This window comes from Orycteropus afer, unplaced genomic scaffold (genome assembly GCF_000298275.1).
Source record: "Orycteropus afer afer isolate SDZICR_OR568_19922 unplaced genomic scaffold, OryAfe1.0 scaffold00579, whole genome shotgun sequence".
NCBI lineage: Eukaryota > Metazoa > Chordata > Mammalia > Tubulidentata > Orycteropodidae > Orycteropus > Orycteropus afer.
In genome coordinates this window covers 1,574,988-1,594,989 of record NW_006922166.1, presented here as the reverse complement: position 1 = coordinate 1,594,989, position 20,002 = coordinate 1,574,988, and the positions used below count along the sequence as shown (strand labels likewise).

General features: G+C 38.4%; 1 protein-coding gene across 1 annotated transcript; it reads left to right on the top strand.

Moving 5' to 3' along the window:
- The first annotated feature begins 13,291 nt into the window (after window positions 1–13,291).
- Window positions 13,292–13,795, top strand: CGGBP1 (CGG triplet repeat binding protein 1). The gene has a single exon (XM_007956182.1). It carries the CDS (start codon window positions 13,292–13,294, stop codon window positions 13,793–13,795), a length of 504 nt encoding a protein of 167 aa, XP_007954373.1.
- The last annotated feature ends 6,207 nt before the right edge of the window (window positions 13,796–20,002 follow it).

The window sequence follows — 20,002 nt, the reverse complement described above, 5'->3', positions numbered from 1 at the left end:
TAAATAAATGTCTAGAAATAGGTTTCAATACTTTTTCATCATCTTTCATATCTATTACTCTTTATGGACTTAGAAAACTAATTTGAGACTTCTACTTAAATGTGGCAGACTGAACAAAGACTGACTTCGGCCATTTGAAAATGCCACCAAATGATAGTAAGATATTTTTGTTTTAAAAGACCTAAACCTACAAAGAAAAAAGGAATGGAGGAAAAAAAGAGATGACAACATTGGAGTAACTAGAAATCAGATAGGTAAATGGCCACTGCCGTAGCAGACCTGAGAAGCTGAAATCCAAGCCATCAGTAGATGGAGTTTGGAAACAAGCTGATTTGTGCTGCAGAACTCCAGAAAATCTCACAAACTGAAGGCACCATGTATCTCTAAAATACAGGTGAACGCAAAGACAAAAACAGATCAGTTGAAAAACTCACCCAGATTCTCCCCTCTAGGAAAACAATGGTGACTAACTCCTAAACCTCTGGAAAGTTTGAAGTACTAGAGACAGAGAAACAAGGGGGTTAGGATACAGAAAAGAAGGAAATATAGAGAAAAACAGGCAGTAGATGCCAAGTCTATCTACTAAGCATGTTACGTAGTGAGACGGTGAAGTTGTCCCTACCTCTTCGCTCAGCTAGGCCAAGCGATCACATCTACAAATGGAAGGGGAAAAAAAGCAAATTATTTATAAACATGGAGGCGAAAGAGTTGCATGCAATTGCCTCTGGAGAATAAGAATGGGGGAGGAAAAGGATGGATTATGACTATTACTTTTTGTTATGAACTGTGGCCAGGGGTAAAAAAAAAAAAACTAAATAAATAAAAAGCCAGTTGCCTCTACAACATTCATTTTTATTTTCCAACTAATAGAATCATAGGCAAAAACAACACTTCCTAACTTTTTTTTCTCCCCTGATGGGGACAGATAGCAAAACAGAAAATGTCATGTAGTAGGATCTAGATACACTTTTTTGGGTTTACCCAAAGAGATAGCCTGTTCTTTCCATTTAGAACTTAGATGTGATGGCTGGAACTCCGGCAACTATTTTGGATCATGAGGCAAATAAAATTGCAAGAAAAGGATGGCTGATGAGAAGGAAAGAGCAAATGATGGTAAGATGATGATAAAGTCAAACTGCTTCTGCACTATCTATTCAAGACTTTAAACAAAAGAGAAATAAACCTCTACCTTAAGTCACGTAAGTCAGTTCTCTATTAGCCACAAAATGCAATTCCTGATACTTACGCCTTATGACTTTTTAAACTATATACATATAAAACACTGATTAAAAACTAAAAGTGAATAATGCCAATTAATAGAAAGAATTGGTAGAAATGTGAATATTATACCCTAAGAACCTACTTGTAGAACTATAAGTATTTTATCAATTCTATACCAAGATGAGGAGATACAAAGATCTTTTTTTTTTCTTAGAATACTATTTCTCTAAAGTAAAAGATCAGCATGTTGTATACAAAAGCAATGAGGCAAATCTTTTTTCTGTTAAAATGTCTCTTATATACCTATTATAATGCTCAGTCCATAGCAGTTTTTTCAAAATTATTTGAGATTATATAATTTTTGCCATTTATATCAGCATTACTGATATAAAGTATCCTACTAAGTTCCAAAGTAAGGGTGTAAGCACTTTCGCAACCTCAGTACAACTGTTATTTGGGACTGCTTAATTCTTCATGTGGGAGCTGTTTTGTGCATTCTAGGATTCTCAACAGCATGCCTAGCCTCTACCCACTAGATGCCAGTAGCGATCTCCAATCATGACAATCAAAAATTCTCCAAACATTGCCAAATGTTCCCTTCAGGGAAAAAAAATCTCTGGCTTAGAACTCCCACCATAGAAAAAATAGAGTTGTTTTTACAGATCATTTAGTGCTTCACTAGAAGCACGTGGCTTTTCTAGTTAAATAGCAGAATTTTAGCATCATAACATTTCTAAATTTTCTTTAAAGTTTACTGTACAAAAAAACTGTATGTGAAATACAATTAGATTATCTCTAATGTCACTCTTAACCCTTCAGAATATTTCACATGGGAGAAATATTAATAGCCTCTCTCTCTTGGGAGCTCTGGTAGTGTAGTGCCTAAGGCACTTGACTGCTAACCAGAAGGCTGGTGGTTCAAGCCGACCAGCCACTCCTAGGAAGGAAGGTTGGGCAAGCTACTTCCGTAGTGATACTGCCTCGGAAACCCAAGGAGGGTTCGCTATGAGTCGGGTCTGACTTGATGGCACATAACAACAACAACAACAACATGTGCTGGTTGAAAGAGCTCTAGTGGGGCAAGCGGTTAAGCAATTGACTGCTAACAGAAAGGTCAGTGGTTTGAACCTACTAGTTGCTCCGTGGGAGAAAGATGTGGCAGTCTGCTCCCATAAAGATTTACAGTCTTGGAAACCCTAAGGGGCAGTTGTATTCTATACTATAAGGTTGCTTTGAGTTAGAATCAATGACAATGGGTGTTTGGGTTTTATGTGCTTGGTAAGGGGCCTTGGTGGCACAAATAGTTAAATGCTAGGTTGCTAACCTAGAGATTGATGATTTGAACCCATCCAGCTGCTTCTCAGAAGAAAGACCTGATGATCTGCTTCCATAAATAATACAGCCAAGAAAATCTTAACAGGCAGCTCTATACCCTATCACATGTGGTTATTATCAGTTCAAATCCACTCAATGGCACCTAACATGTGTCAGGTACATTATTAAGCACTTTATGTTTTCTCATTTTATACTCATGACATCCTCATGGCATGGCTATTAACCACAGTGTAATAAGAAATAATTTAAACCTCTGTTTTATTAGCACAGCAAAGTGTTCCCACAAATTCTTATTTATCACTCAGTATATTCACTCTCGCATTGAACTAAGAGTAAAGTACTTCCACTTGCCAAGTTTACAATCAATTTTTTTCCTCCTTCTTTCTTTTTTTTCCCCTTCCCTCCCCTCCCACCCCTGGCAACTAACAAAGAAAGTTTCCCTCCATATATAGACCTTTCCTTGACCCTCCACAACAACGAACTAATACTGTATCTGTCCTTCTGTGATTGACTTATTTCACTCAGCATAATGTTCTCCAAGTTCATCCATATTATGCAGTGTTTTGTAGACTCTACATTATTCTTTAGTGCTGCATAGCATTCCAGTATGTGTATGTATCATGTTGTTGTTGTTATGTGCCATCGAGTCAGACCCGACTCATAGCGACCCCTCCTTGGGTTTCCGAGGCAGTATCACTACGGAAGTAGATTGCCCCATCTTCCTTCCGAGGAGTGGCTGGTGGGTTTGAACCGCCAGCCTTCTGGTTAGCAGTCAAGTGCCTTAGCCACTATGCTACCAGAGCTCCCATATGTATCATAGTTTGGTTATCTACTCATCCACTGATGGGCACGTAGGTTGTTTCCATCTTTTTGCTATTGTAAATAGTGCTGTGATGAACATGAGGGTGCATGTATCTGTTACTATCCTGGCTCTCACCTCTCTAGGATGCATACCTAGTAATGGGATTGCTTGGTCAAATGAGATCTCCAATTCCAACTTTCTAAGGAATCGCCATATTGCTTTCCACAGTGATTGTATCACTTCACAGTCACACAAGCAGTGTATGAGAATCCCAATCTCTCCACATCCCCACCAGCATTTGTTATTTTCTGTCTCATTGAACTTGCCATCAGTGCTGGGGTGAGACAGTATATCTCGTTGTTTTGATTTACATCTCTCTGACGGCCAATGATTGTAAGCATCTTTTCATGTATTAGCTGACCATCTGAACTTCCTCCTTAGTAAAGTGTCTATTCATGTCTTCTGCCCATTTTTCAATTGGATTGTTAATTCCTTTGGTGTTGAAGCGTTGGAGTTTCTCATCAATCTTAGAGATAAGTCCCTTGCCAGATATGTATTTATCAGCAAATATGAATTTGTTGCTGTCATTTTTGTCATGTGCTTTTTCATTGTGTCGATTTCTTTGTTCCATATACTTTTCTATGCTGAGCTCGTTTTGTTTATGAATCATGTTATCACTTCCTTCATTGCTATTGTTTTAGTATTTGCTGAATATTTATGCTGGTCCTCTTTTTTATTTTGATGTGAAGGTTTATCATTTTTTCTTTGAGGTTACCCTGTGATTTATAGTTTTCTTCCCAAGTGTAGAACAATCCGTTCTTTCTTGTAGTTGTCTCGACTTCCCTACCATCTGGAAGTTCTGTAATGACACCGATTTTTTTTCCCTCTTTTTGGTTTGTAGTTGTCCTCATTTGTCAATCGGTGTCTCTGGTTCCCTGTTTATAATCTTGTAGGCTTTTTACTTTGGGTACTTCCATAGCTGGGTTGTACAATCAATTTATTATAAAAAAAATTTCAACATACATATCTAGCAAAAAAATAAGCTGAATGAGCACAACCTTCAGAGATTATGGAAATCCTCACAGCACCTCAGAAGTCAGAGAGAAAATGATTGTTTCTTGAAATATTATTTTACAACTGTGTCACTGTGAAAGAGTACTTTCTAAACTGTTTCATCCATGATTCCCTGAGTACTTCCAATAACTTTTTTATTCCCTTCATACCACTTTGCCAAACTAATTCACTTCATAATTATTTGAGGATTTATTTGTAATTTCAGTGTACCTTTCTATATTTCAACAGAAACTGAAGTCTGAGTTCTAATCTCAGTTTACAAATCTACCAGAATTTAGATAAGTTAACTATGTTCTGGTCACCCAAATGGCTTTGCTGAATAAATTAAATGACACTAAGAGTTAGCAGACCCTCAGTAAAAGTTACTTTCCCCTTCCTTTCATCCTCAAAGTAGAATGAACTATCAGGGGCCAATCTGATTGAAGCATTTGTTCAGAGTCTACTAACAAAAGCCAAGGAAGGATGTGATAAGAGGACTTAGTCCAACATTACTGGCATCATGTATGACAGGCATATTTCATTTTTTACACATTTATTATCCTTTGTAGATACTGAGGTTTTTACAAACTGAAGGTTTGTGGCAACCCTGCGTAATGCAAGTGTATAAGCATTATTCTTCCAATAGCATGTGCTCACTTCGTGTCTATGAAATAGGGTAATTCTCACAGTAATTCACACTTTCTTATAATGCTGTTGCACACTTAATAGGCTACAGTATACTGTAAACACGACTTTGCTTTACTGCAGTATTATTTTATGGTGGTCTGGAACTGAACCCACAATCTCAGGTATGCCTGTATTTGGAATCAACACTTTCAATCTCAATCTATCATCTCAAAAGTCAGTTTAAGCTGACAGAACTACTCCTTTGAGATTTTATAATTACTAGCAATGTTTCTGAAATGGAAAGGTGTTTCATCAAATGCACTGAATCCATGTATAATGTATCACTTACATTATCTATTGTTTTCTTACTTTTACTTGTGGTAAAAGACACATGAACCTCTCTCCCTTCACCCACAAAACTAATTGCCAAGAAATTTTCATTCACATTTTCCTCTAATGAAGGAAGATAAATTGGAGTTTTTCTTTGAACTCAAGGCTATGTGCATAATCCATATATTTAGTTAATTGCCACCTGCTACCTAAATGCATATCCATTTTATGATTACTCCCAATTAAGTTACTTTACTAATAAATGCAAGTTACTTAATATTATCCTCACCTAACATTAGGAAAGCAAATCTTTAAAAAGAAACAATCATTGACTAGAAATTAGATTATATAATCCACTGCACCCCTCACTGATAAATAACACTGAGAATTACTATTATTCCATTGCTGGCAAGTCCATTCCAACTCCTAGTGACTCTATAGGACAGGTTGCTTCACAGGGTTTTTGCAAGATTGAAATCTTATGGAAGCAGACTGCCACATCTTTCTCCTGAGTGGCTGGTGGGTCTGAACCACTGACCTTTCTGTTAACATCGGAGTGTTTAACTACTACACCACCAGGGCTACTTGAGAATAACTATACTAGAATTTTATTAATCAGTAGAAAAAATTCAACTGTATGAAGGTAGTCTTTTATACCATCTAAAAATTTTAACACAAAAAAGGACTTCACAAAGTTCACCTACAAGGTGGTACCAAGACAGGAACCCTGAGAACAGATCTACTGATAATCTATACAAAGTTTTCAGGTAAAAATTGGTAACACAGAAGTATGTCAGTGTAACACTCATAATTTAGCAATATAAAATGGAAACTTTTAACATTCTTCCTGTTTACTTTTATTTGCTTTGATATTTAAGAAACAGTGGAACTTTATAAAATCGTCAATTTTATTTCTTCTTAATCTTAATTTCAAAAAACAGAGTAAGAGTTGTGACAAATTCTCCAAATAAATTTGGAGGAGCTCTGGTAGCATAGTGCCTAAGGCACTTGACTGCTAACCAGAAGGCTGGCAGTTCAAACCCACCAGGCACTCCTCGGAAGGAAGATGGGGCAATCTATTTCCATAGTAATACCGCCTCGGAAACCCAAGGAGGGGTCGCTATGAGTCAGGTCTGACTCAACGGCACATAACAACAACAACAACAATTTTAAAAGGAAGAATATGCATGTACGTAGGTGGCAGTTAACTATGTTGTTGTTGTTGTTGTTGTTGTTATGTGCCGTCGAGTCGGCCCCGACTCATAGCGACCCCTCCTTGGGTTTCCGAGGCAGTATCACTACGGAAGTAGGATTGCCCAACCTTCCTTCCGAGGAGTGGCTGGTGGGTTTGAACCGCCAGCCTTCTGGTTAGCAGTCAAGTGCCTTAGGCACTATGCTACCAGAGCTTACATATATATATATATATATTATATATACACACACACACACACACGCACTAGAATACTGTTTATTTATTTACTTATTATTTATTTATTTAACCATCTGATTTATATATATGTATAACCATCTGATCAAATAAATTAACAAAGCTAAATGTAACCAAAAGCCAAGTGCTCATCAATGATAGAAAAATTAAAACACAGAAAAATAGATACTTTCTTCCAGTCAACCTATTAAAAAGATCAATAGTAAACAAATTTTCAGAAGTTTAAATTGCCTATAGATAATGAGCCTACCCACAACATGTTTCAGGGTTACCATGAGTCAAAATTGATTTGAAGGTAACACACACTGTTACATGTGAAACATAGTTAAAAAGCAAATGCTCTAAAAACACTGAATCCCTAAATCCAGTGAACACCAATTTAAAAAAAATCACTGCCATCGCTATCGATTCAACTCATAACAATCCCTCCTTGGATTTCGGAAGGGGCTCTGGTAGCATAGTGCTTAAGGCACTTGACTGTTAACCAGAAGGCTGGTGGTTCAAACCTACCAGCCACTCCTGGGAAGGAAGGTTAGGCTATCCGTAGTGATATTCCCTTGGAAATCCAAGGAGGGGGTCACTATGAGTCAGGTCTGACTCTACGGCACATAACAACAACAACATCACTACGGAAGTAGATTGCCCAATCCTCCTTCTCAGGAGTGGCTAGTGGATCTGAGCCACCAGCCTTCTGGTTAGCAGTCAAATGCCTTATGCACTAGACCACCAGAGCACCAATACCAAAGATACATTTTCAAGAAAGTCACTAAATACACAGCAATACCAACGAAAATTCAATCTCCATACTAATTTCCACCTACAAACCAGCTTATCTATGAAACCAATCAAAAAGAAAAACAGAATCAAGAGACAATTTAATCTAAAGCATTAAAAATTTAACTGAAAAAGCCAACTTCATTCTTTTTAACTACTCTTACTCTGCTTCTTGAAATAAAGTTTAAGAACATACAAAATTGACTACTTTATATACTTTCTATGCTTGGAAGGGCATAAAATCAAATGTCAGTAAAAATGATGTTCACTTCTTAACTTTAATTCATACTTATTATCACAATGCAATTAACAGCTAATTGATCCAAACCCTTTAAATATCTATTTAACTACTGGAAAGAGAAGAGCAAAATGAGGCATACTGAATTTAAGTAACTTGTCACAAAGCTGGGAAGTGGAGGCGCCAGAATTGGAACCCTATACATGTTGTTGTTGTTGTTATGTGCCTTCGAGTCGGCCCCGACTCATAGCGACCCCTCCTTGGGTTTCCGAGGCAGTATCACTACAGAAGTAGGATTGCCCAACCTTCCTTCCGAGAACCCTATACATACAAGGTAATAAATAAAAAGGGAGGAGAGTGGAAAGGGAGTAGTTAAATTTTTTTTTTTTGCAAAACAAGGGTATTATGTATGGCAACAAAACGTTTGAATTATGAGCATATGCAAACCTGAATGCAGATTACACAAACTTTACCCATTGTCTAGTACTCCATTGCTGTTGTGCTTTATTTCATTTAAAAACTTTAAACATGAAATCATCGTGCCAGTCGACTGAGTAAAGAGAAAAATAAAAAATGTGCTGTCACTGCTCGGATACTGTATTTCAAAGGCCAAAATCTATTGTAATGTAAAAGATAAGGATATGTAACTAGAGCAATAGTTTAAAGAAAACAACTTTCTCGCAGAGCAGTTAATTAGAAAAGAGACAGTGTGTGTGTTAGGGGAAGTGGGAAAAGCGAGTAAGAAAAGGTGAAGATGACAATCACAGGGCCTTAATCTCCCCGCCCCCCAGGTCCCAAAAAGTAACTAAGTCACTGTGGATCAACGCCAAAGCCAACTGGAGAAGTGGCCCAACCGGATCTTGAGAGGGGATGACAGGAGACCCTAGGAGAGGGGGAGGGGAAACGGTGACAGGAGAGGGGGCGGTAGAGAGATGGCATGCCTTCCAACCCAGAAAAAGGGAAAAATCCGGGGGCAAGGAACAGAGAAGGGAAAGCAGGAAATGTTACGGAAGGTGCAAGTGAAGTGACAAGGAACAGGTTAGGAAACATTAAGAAAGGCGGGACCCTTGGGCAGGAAGGGGCAGGGGAGGCACGTCAGTACAGAGCTTTCCTGCCAGCTGACCCGGCTTCCCTCCCTCTGACAAACCCTCACTTCTCCACAACCCTAATCTCGCGGGTCACCCCCGTCCCGCTCCCCCACCCCCCACCCCAAACCGGATAGGTGGAGGGAGAAGCTTCCCCCTCAACCTCCTTCTTGGGCTGGAAAAGCGAGCACCGAACACAGCCCAGACTAAAAGACGAGATAGCCAAGAGACGCAGGGAGGCCCTGGGCCGGGGGTGACAAGACCGGAGCCTCACCTGACAGAAGCGTCGGCAGTAATCCCGACTGCTGATCCCGACGCCGCCACCACCGCAGCTGCCGCTGCCAACGCCGCCTCCGCCGTCGCCCGCAGCTCTAAGCCCCTCAGGCCCCGGCGGGGACTCTACAATGGCCACGAGCTCTTCACCGAGGCGTTCGGCCTCCTGGTCGCTCTCTTCCTCCGCCATGAGGCTCTCGCCGCCCAGCGCGTACCAGCCCCTGCGCCGCTGCCGCTGTAGCTGCCTCGGCTAACCTCCTCCTCCTCTAGTTCCCTCCTCCTTCTCACCCCCCTCCGCCGGACAGGGGCCTCTCAACCAGGGTCTACTTCCGGCTCCGCCCACGCACGCCCCCAGTTTTTATTGGCAAAATGTAGCCGCCAGTCACATGTATGCCCGCCCTACCACTACTATTGGATAAATTAACCGTCTATTTGCTAGGCACGCTGTCCGTTGGTCAATACTACTCGGCGGTTGCTGGGGGCCGCCTACCGGGCTCTGCCATAGGCGGTGCAGGAGGACGGGGCGCGGCGGGGGACAAGGCGGCCGCCGCGGGGCTCGATCGGGCAACGGTGTCGACGACGGCGGTAGCAGCGGTGGCGACTAGTCCTCCTCCTCCTCCTTCGTCCTTTTGCTCATCTTCCTTTCTTTTCAGGCTGTGTCTCCACTTCCCCTAGCTGCAACCCCGAGCCTACGGTACCAAGGAGCTGGGGAGGCCGAGGGTGGGCCCGGCCGTTGGTGAGGGCTATGGGCCCCGGGCCTTCCGTCCCGAAGCAGGAGCTGGGGGCGGGGCTGGGCCACCGTTGTCGGCGGGAGGAAGAGGGAGGAGACGGGAAGCCTGACAGCGGCTGCCTCCGCCTGGCGCCTACTCTCCTGAGACTATCGCCAACTCCGCTGTCGAGGTCCCGGGCCCAGGGCAACTGGGATTCGGCCCTGCCCAGCTAGCGGGGCCGGGGTGGTGGGGCCTCGGCGTGCTGCGTTCTTCGCGGGAGGAGGGAGTCCAGGCACTCGGGAATGCTCCGCGCCCCGCCTTTCCCTCCCCCTGTTCGAACCACAGGGCCTGGGGAGAGCGAGGAGGTGCAGAGCGGGGAAGACAACCTCAGAGGGACTTTGGTTGGGATCGAGGTTGTGGGGTAATTTTTGCGATCCGGGTTTGTGGTGTGGAGCTATCTATCCAGAGCGGTTTTAGAGACACCTGCTTGGTGGTGGTGATTGAAGTTCTTGTTCATATTTTCATCCACCCTTCTTTTCCTCCTTCCCCTTCCCCCATTTTATTCTTTCCGTTTGTTTTTTGTGTTTTACAGTAAAGGCATGACTTTCCGGTACCGCAGGGAAAATAGGGTGCAAGCCCAGAAACTATTTCCCCACCACCACTTGTTGAAAAACTGATTTAGAGGCATCTCCGGGTTTGAACAAACGGAAAGTGCTAGGATTTGATGCGCCTCTGGTTTTGCGTTGGAGACCCTTCACTACTAAGTATCAAGACGAAAAGAACTGGAAACTAATCCGGTAAACATTTAAAAAGTTTTGATGAGTTTTGTTTTGATCCAGTGAGATTGGTTTCTTCTCTTTTGTTAGCTAATTCTAGTTCTTAACTTTTTAACTTCCTTGTTTATTATTATTATTTTTTAATCTTTTATTTTCTGTTGAAAACACTTTTGTTTTTTGAGTCTGTAAACTCGAGTATCTTCTGCTGGGGTGGATTATTGCCTCTGCATTAACACAAACAGACTTTTTGAAAGTTAGAAGACATTAGTATGTACAGACCTTTCACATTAGTACAGGAGATTGAGCATTTTACATGTCAAGGAATTGTGTACTTGTTGTTTCATAGTTTAAAATCTAAATTTTTAAAGGCAGAAGGCTTTTCAAAAACAGAGAGTAAGACATATTATTGGGCATAAACATTTAATATTTTCCTTAAGTAGCTTAGAGTCATTTATCATAATTGGTACAATTATGTGCAGTAGTAATTCACTACTAGACAGGAATCATATTTGTCTTACCTGATACTGTAAATCCGTGGTTTAACATATTATTTGGCATATGAGAGCCAGACAATGAAAATAAATCTGGCCGGGGGCGATGCAGTTGGGAGAAGCCTGATGAAGGAGACAGAAAATAAATCTGGCCGGGGGGGGGGGAATAGAATGCAACCTAAAATATCTGCATGTATCCGTAACTATTGGCAATTTAAAGTTTTTTGAGAGAGATTTTAGGTTAAAAACAAACCCATTGGTGGTCTAGTCATTTCCCAATTATGGCAACACAGTGTGTTAACAAGGTAGACTTCCATGAGGTTTCGTTGGTATAATTTTTACAGCAGATCACCAGGCCTTCCTTCCCTGGCACCACTGGGTACTCAACCAACCTTTATACTTAGTTATTCTCCAGCATGGATTAACATTTCTGATTACATTTATAAAGTGATTCTGATTACTCTTATAAAGTGCAATTCTTCAGAGCATGCAATGGCAGTGTATACAAAACAATTCCATCTTGAATTCTGTCAAATGCATTTTAATTTCTTAAATCTAGATTAACTTAATTATTTATAAGCACGTAGCCTGAAATCATTGTGCTAGGGACACAAGTAGTGATTTTGAGCACTGAGCACAGACTAACGTGTTTATTCTCAATTTCTCAGTTCCTGTAACATGATTTTAGCAGTTAGTCCTATAAAAATAAAAGTTTGCTGTTAGGATAAATTCAGAAATTATTAAGCTGATTCTGAGTTAACTAAAAATTAGACAAATGGTAAACATTCTTATTTCTTTGAGCAACATGTTTTAATTGAGCATTTATTGTATGTTAGGCACTATGAAATTCTTGGGTTTGTTCTAATTTGCTAGTAATAGGTGAAATAAATATTAAAAATATAATTAAGAATACTTAATTGAAAAAATAAACATAAAAACTATTAAGAAAAAAGAACTTTCCATATCTTGATTATTACCTTTTAGAAAACTTAGGAGAGGTATACATATATTTAAAAAAGGTCCTTTTGAGTCTTTTTTTTTTTTTTTACTTTAAAATTTAAATGTGTTTGGTGTAGTTTTATTTTAGTTTTACTTTTTTGTCCTCACAACAGTTTTGAAACTTTTGTTCTTTTTTGTATGTAATATGCCAACTTTGTATATTATTTAGCATGTTGTTGCTGTTGTTAGGTGCCATAAAGTCTGCTTCGACTCATAGCGACCCTATGTTTAACAGAAAGAAACACTGCCTCGTCCTGCACCATCCTCAATCCTTGAGCCCATTGTTGCAGCTACTATGTCAATCCATCTCATAGAGAGCCTTCCCCTTTTTCGTTGACCCTCCATTTTACCAAACTTAATAGAAATCCCTCTTCAGAGAGTGGTCCCTTCTGACTATATGACCAAAATAGGTGAGATGAATTTTGGCCATTCTCACTTCCAGGGAGCATTCTGGCTGCACTTCTTCCCAGACAGATTTGTTCATTCTCCTGGTACTCCATGGTACTTTGCATATTCTTCCCTAACACCACAACTCAAAAGCTTCAACTCTTCTTCAGTCTTTCTTATTCATTGTTCAGCTTTCACATGCATATGAGGTGACAAACTGACACAAGAGTGGTAGAATATCTAGCTTACGTTTAGCATATTCGTCTGAAGGAACTTTGTGCACATTTTGTTCCTAAAATCAGTTGTCCCAGAATTGTGAAGGGAGGGAACCTTTTTAAAACTTGTAGGTCTGTTTAAATCCAGCAGATAAGTGTACTTACCAGCTCAAATGTTAATCCATGGTTAGGTTTTCCTTAAAGTAACGTCTGGGATCATTTGATTTCTTTATTCGTAATACTAATTTGTTTGAATTCCATAAAAATTAATTAATGGGCCTAGTTGTTATTTTAATAGTAACTTGATCTGATTTTTGCCTTCCCTTACGCATTCCAGTATAGTTATAACTTAATAGACACAAATTCTACTAACTTGAATTAAGATTATTGAAGTCTGTAAATTTATTGAAGTCTTTAATCATAAATTTTGATATCTGCATTTTATTGTTAATTACTTCTATCAGGAACTATTGTTATAACATTTATTTATATTTCTCTTGTCTTGAAAGATCCTTATTCAAAGTGAATATGGAACGATTTGTAGTAACAGCACCACCTGCTCGAAACCGTTCTAAGACTGCTTTGTATGTGACTCCCCTGGATCGAGTCACCGAGTTTGGAGGTGAGCTGCATGAAGATGGAGGAAAACTCTTCTGCACTTCTTGTAATGTGGTGTTGAATCATGTTCGCAAGTCTGCCATTAGTGACCACCTCAAGTCCAAGACTCATACCAAGAGGAAGGCAGAATTTGAAGAGCAGAATGTGAGAAAGAAGCAGAGGCCCCTAACTGCATCTCTTCAATGCAACAGTACTGCGCAAACAGAGAAAGTCAGTGTTATCCAGGACTTTGTGAAAATGTGCCTGGAAGCCAACATCCCACTTGAGAAGGCTGATCACCCAGCAGTCCGTGCTTTCCTGTCTCGTCATGTGAAGAATGGAGGCGCCATACCTAAGTCAGACCAGCTGAGGAGAGCATATCTGCCTGATGGGTATGAGAATGAGAATCAGCTCCTCAACTCACAAGATTGTTGACAAGGAGGTTACCACCATTGTGATCAAGATAAATAATGTGGAGTATTAAAGTTATGTGTTGATTGTGTGGCTCATTTTTATATTTATTTCATTAAAATCATGTGATGCAGAGTAGTTTTGCAATGTGTATATAGCTGCAGGGGAAAAAAAAAACCTCACTGCAAAACTCATTGTTAATTTTAGTCACCAATGATATAAAGTAAATTTTGGTTTAGAATGTGCTAGAATACCTGAAACCTGATGGTTATCTTTAAAATTGATGGTTTTTCTCCTAAAATGTGTGCATTGAAGAACTGCCCTGCTATTTTACTCTGTTGCCATGTATTCCTTGTGAGGTTACTTAATTATTCTGATTGAAGATTAGAGTAGGAAATTGAAGCTGCTGCCAGGCAACACCACTCTCGGTAACTTAAAGGAATTAATTTCCTATTAAAGGATCCTCTTCAAAATGGAAGGGGTGGTAGGAAACATCTTGTATCTTCAGATCCCAAGCAAAAATGACTTTATCTATTTCAAGCTATGCTTTTCTTGTATAATGTTAACTATCCTTCATTTCTAGGCTGTTTTTTTTCCCCCTTTTTAAAAGCTTAATGTATTTAGTAGCAGCTTCAAGTGACCAAAACCCTAAAATATTCCTTAATGTCAATGCCAAAAACCTTGGGAATTTTTGCAGTGATAAGATTTTAGTCTCAACGACAAACAAATTTTTAACCATGCCTTTTATTTTAAGCATCATCTTGGATTTCCAAACCTTTTTTTTAATGTCTTCATATTAAAAGAATCCAAGATTGGCAAGGTAGACATTTTATGGTTGAGTTTCTTGTTTTTACAGAGAATTCATAAATAGCTTTTGGCTGACAGGTCAGATAATAATATGGAAATTGCTTTCTATACATTAATTTTTCCAGATGATTTTATAAGAGCTTACTTAGGTAAATAGATGAGGAGCAATTTACTTAATATCATTCTTAACTGATTTCTTCTGGTGTTACAAGGTTTTGAAACGTGGATGGTAAATAACTGGAAATTCTGGCAAGATTTTTATACTAAAGATCTGGCAGTATTATGCATAACTGGGAAGGAAAAATAATCACTTCTGATATCATTGCTGCTTGGGAGGTGTAGTCATGTTCAGGAAAAGGTCAGCCATGTTCAGGAAATAATCTCGCTGAACCTCACTACCCTGTAAGTTTATCAGAGTAGCTTAGTCCGGCTAAATCCTCTCCATTGGCCCTAAGTTATATTTTTTAAAATGTTAAATAGCAAAAAACTTGGATTAGAGCTTTAAGAAAAAATTAGTTCTTTGAAACTATTCACATTGAAAATACTTATAAAATATATTTCTATTACAAAGCACTGAAATAATTCCCTATATGACTTGGAGTTATCTTTGAAGTCATTTTACTATAAAAGTTCATTTTAACAAAAGCCAAAGTCAATAGGAAAAAGGTAAGGTTTTATATTTTTGGGGAATAATTTTCCATATTGAAATTTCTTTTACAGATTTAAATTCCTAGTTTATGTTGTCAAAGTGGCCATCTCATTTTGGATTTTATGGTTCCTTTTTAACTTGATAAGCCTGCCACCAAGAAGAGAAAAAGCACTTGTTAAAAGTTGGACAGCCATTTTTTTTCCTCATTCCCAGTTACATTAAAGTCACATAATGCCAGTGACAGTACATACATGAAGCCAGCAGCAAAACAACTAAAATGTCCTTTGCTTTTACTTCCTCTAGAAATTTACAGGCTGGTACATTTAATTTGAATTATCTAAGATGGTAAAACATGAAAATCTAAGAAGTTAATAAATGTGTTACATAATTTTCAGAGTACAAATTTAAGGTTAGGTATACAGTCATTCTAAATTTTCTAAATTATGTGTAATTCAGGTAGCCCTCTACTATTTAAGTATTAATTTGCATTGACAGCAAACTGGCACAACAGCTTTTGAGTAGTCCTATGCAATAAACTGGATGATGTTGCAGTGCAAAAATGGCATCAGCATTTCATATGAGTTTATTATTACTGATTTGGTATCATTTACATTTTCTATATATTTTCCAGGCTCCTATTATGTATTATCTAGGGACTTCTGTTAGGATTATGCCTTAGAAGCCTTTTCCATCCAGCTGTGGGAGTTTAATACTAATGTTTATTGATTATGAAACTTATTCCCTGAAACAGGTAACTTCTGCTTTGTAGTTAAGAAATACATGGGCAGAATGATTGTTTTCACCTTTTCAAACTTGTACAAATCCGTGAAACCATGGTTGGCATATGTTAGATAAAAATGGAAATGTCTAAGAGGCATATGCTACTTTAGAGGTGTAGTGAACGTTGTGTACAGAAGCTTTCAATCTTAACTATAGTGTTAGTGTGATGCTATGCTATTGGAAAAATAGCATTCTTTTTTCTATAAGTTGTATGCATAAACATAAGATTTGTAATGTTTCATATATAAACTGCCTTCAGCACACGCTTACCTGTTAATAGTGTTTGCTCAAAGTATGATAGTATGTCTTCCAGAATTTCACTATATGCTTACAGTAAATAGTTCCTAGATTGTTGAGATGTTAAATTTCTTTTTGGATTCTTGATTCTGTGGGGCATTTAGCAAGCCAAAAGGACACTGTAATCATTTTTCACAGGGTGAAAATTTAGAAGGATTGTGTATGAGAGCCTGTATTGTTATTTGTCCATTATCTTTGAGTGAGACTTTTTTTTAAATTAAAAAAAACAAAAAACTCTGCTACTTCAAGGTCATACATTTGGCCCTGCTGAATTTTAAAAGACCAGAAAACTTTAAAGAAAAAATTTTGCATTTTATCATAACCAATTACACTTCAGTTGGGGAATTGTTCTAAAGTATTGATTGCTTAGAAACTATTCTTGTAACAGTTGGCAAGATCTTCAGGCACACAGTTCCAAGTGAAAAATTTTGCCTGAAGTAATTTATATGTGAATGTTAACGGAAAAAACAATTTAAGGTGGCCTAAAACTAAAGCCACACACTTTTGTCATTTGGTGCTTAGTTTTTGTAAGGGCTCTCTGGTTTGATTTGCCCCAACTGATCACCTTAAAACATGATCATCTGAATCATTAAATAGATTAGCTCTATAATTTTATTGAAAATTGTATTAGTCTAAAATAAATTGATTTAGCTTCTGATCAGCACTGATTAAAATGTGAATAGTGAAGTGGCTATCCTACACCTTGGTTTTTCTCGTCCCATACTATCATAGGTTTCTGAGGTAAATACAGTTCTTATCTGGTGTTACTCTACTTGTATCCAGAATACTGTACTAATTAATAATTTACTTTTTTTTTATTCTTGTGCTTATTTTCTTTGCTCACGCATGTATCCTTAGTATAAATATGTCGCTTTTAAAATTTTGTCTCTGTGACTTTTAGAAATAAATTTCAAAAAAAAGAAAACAACTAGTTTCAGAAGTTTTTCAGAATACATTTTATTATTTTGGGAGTCAATAACAAATAAATGTCTTAATTCCAAGAGGTCAACCAAACTTTACTGAGTTTTATTTTTTCTACTAGATATGTTCCCCTTTCATAGGAATATTAGTCCTTATGCCCAATGTAAAAGCATATATTCCGTCAAATCAAATGGTCCATATTCCAAAAGGTTCTTTATATAGGTAATATTAAGCTAAGTCACTACTTTTAAATGAAAACATTTTAATTTTCTACTTGTAGAAACATTAATTATGAAAGAAAAGGCCCTTTTTATATTTCATAAGGTTTACTGAGTTTTTGAAGGATTTGCTATATTCTTATTTGCTGCAGTGCCTAAGGTATTTGACTACTAACCAGAATAATGGTAATTCAAACCTACTGGCCACCCCGCAGAAGAGAGATGGAGCAATCTACTTTGGTAAAGATTACCCCCTAGGAAACCCAACAGGAGTCCCTATGAGTTGGAGTTGACTTGATGGCAGTGAGTTTGTTTTGTTATATTTGCCACTTAAGACCAAAAAAATGTAAAGAAACTGAAAATTGTTTTGACTTTTAATAAATTTATGAGTTTTGAGGGAAAATAGTCTATTCACTTCTCCTTGTCAAGATAAATTAATTTACAAAGTGATAGCTTTAATTTTTCCTGAAATTAAGAGAAAGGACCTTTCGATATCAGTCAATACATATGTTAACAATTTAAGATCTCCAAACCATCAGAGATGTCTTCACTTTTGCTATCACAAACTTTATTCATAAAATGTAACCAATTGGATGTATGTGCCTCTGAATCTCATAATTAATAGTTTCTCATGTGTAAACTGAGTCATATTTGTATCTATAATAAAATATTTTATGTAAGGATGTTCCAAGATCAGAATGTGAAAAACTAGGAAGTAAATTAGAACTGGTAGCATAGTGCCTAAGGCACTTGGCTGCTAACCAGAAAGCTGGCTGTTCAAACCCACCAGCCACTCCTCAGAAGGAAGGTTGGGCAATCTACTTCTGTAGTGATACTGCCTCGGCAACCCAAGGAGGGGTCGCTATGAATCCGACAACAATGTGATGTGATCCGTTTGTTACGTATGGCATGACATCCAACGGATTACCCCTCCAATATATAATTTGATTGCAGTTGTTTTACATGCAAACTATTTGCTAATGCTACTTAGCTCTGTCTTGTTCAGATATTGATATCATCATTTAAAAGTCCATGTCCTTAAGATTTGATTAAAATTGAAAAGCATGCATTCAGCTACTACTTATTGGGTCCCTACCCTGTGCCAAAGGAGTTCTCATGGTGCAGTAGTTAAAGCATTCAGCTGCTAACCAAAGGGTTGGCAGTTCAAATGCACCAGCTGCTCCATGGGCCAAAGATGCAATCTGCTTCTATAAAGATGTATAGCCTTGGAGCCCCTATGGGGCAATTCTGCTCTGTGCTATATGGTCACTAAGAGTTGGAGTCAACTTGATGGTAGTGGGTTTGGTTTGGACCCTGTGCCAGATACTACACTAGCCAGCTACTGGGGACCAGCACAGAAAATAGCTCTGGTAGCATAGTGCCTAAGGCACTTGACTGCTAACCAGAAGGCTGGCGGTTCAAACCCACCAGCCACTCCTTGGAAGGAAGGTTGGGCAATCCTACTTCTGTAGTGATACTGCCTCGGAAACCCAAGGAGGGGTCGCTATGAGTCGGAGCCGACTCGATGACACATAACAACAACAACAACAACCCTAAAGAAGCATGGGAGCTCTGGTGGTGTAGTGCTTAAGGCATTTGACTGCTAACCAGAAGGCTGGCGGGTCAAACCCACCGGCCACTAGCCACTCCTCAGAAGGAAGATTGAGCAATCTACTTCTGTAGAGATACTGCCTTGGAAACCCAAGGAGGGGGTGCGCTATGAGTCTAATCCACTCAACGACAGTGAGTAAAGAAGCATACATTCTAGAGATGGTTCATCTCATAATACAGTGACCTCGGGGACAAAAATCATATCTTTGTCTTTTCTAGGCAACTCTTTTAAGTATTCGTCTTGAGTCCAGTTACCAAATGGTTATTACTGGTTTCCTCTGTGTTCTTAGTCTTATTTTTTATAAAAAGAGCAATAGAAATGGGAAATATGAAGATTTTTTAAAGGTCTGCATATCCTTTGAAAATCTGATAGTCTATTCCATAAAGTATCAATTTCCAGATTAAAACTCAGTGGACATGATGAGTTTAAATGACTGCAACAAAAGAATCTGCCAAAGATATTTTAACATGATGCCCAAGGTACGCCAAGAACTTTATTAGATACTGGATATCAAGATCATCACTGCTATACCTAATCACATGGTGTAACTAGTGATTATTATAATCCAATCCCCAGGGTTTGTATGCATTTTAGATGACAGACTGCCCACCTTTTTTTGGATAAGCATGAAAGAAATTAGTATGTAATTGAAATGCTTTGTTTTTATATATTTTTTCCATTTTTTTTACCATGCATATATAATACCTATTCAATTATAGTAATAATAATGCTTAATGAATTCTTTTAAACCCTACAAATCCCAATTTTATGACTATATCCTACAGAAATAAAATAGCCAGTATGTAAAGATACATGTGAACAAAAGTTTATTTTAATATTACAATTAAAAAAAACTGCAAACACCCTGAATGTCCAGCAAAATTATGACATGTTATGGAGTTACTCAAAGGATGTACAGGCATGGCTCAAAAGGAATGTCTAAAATA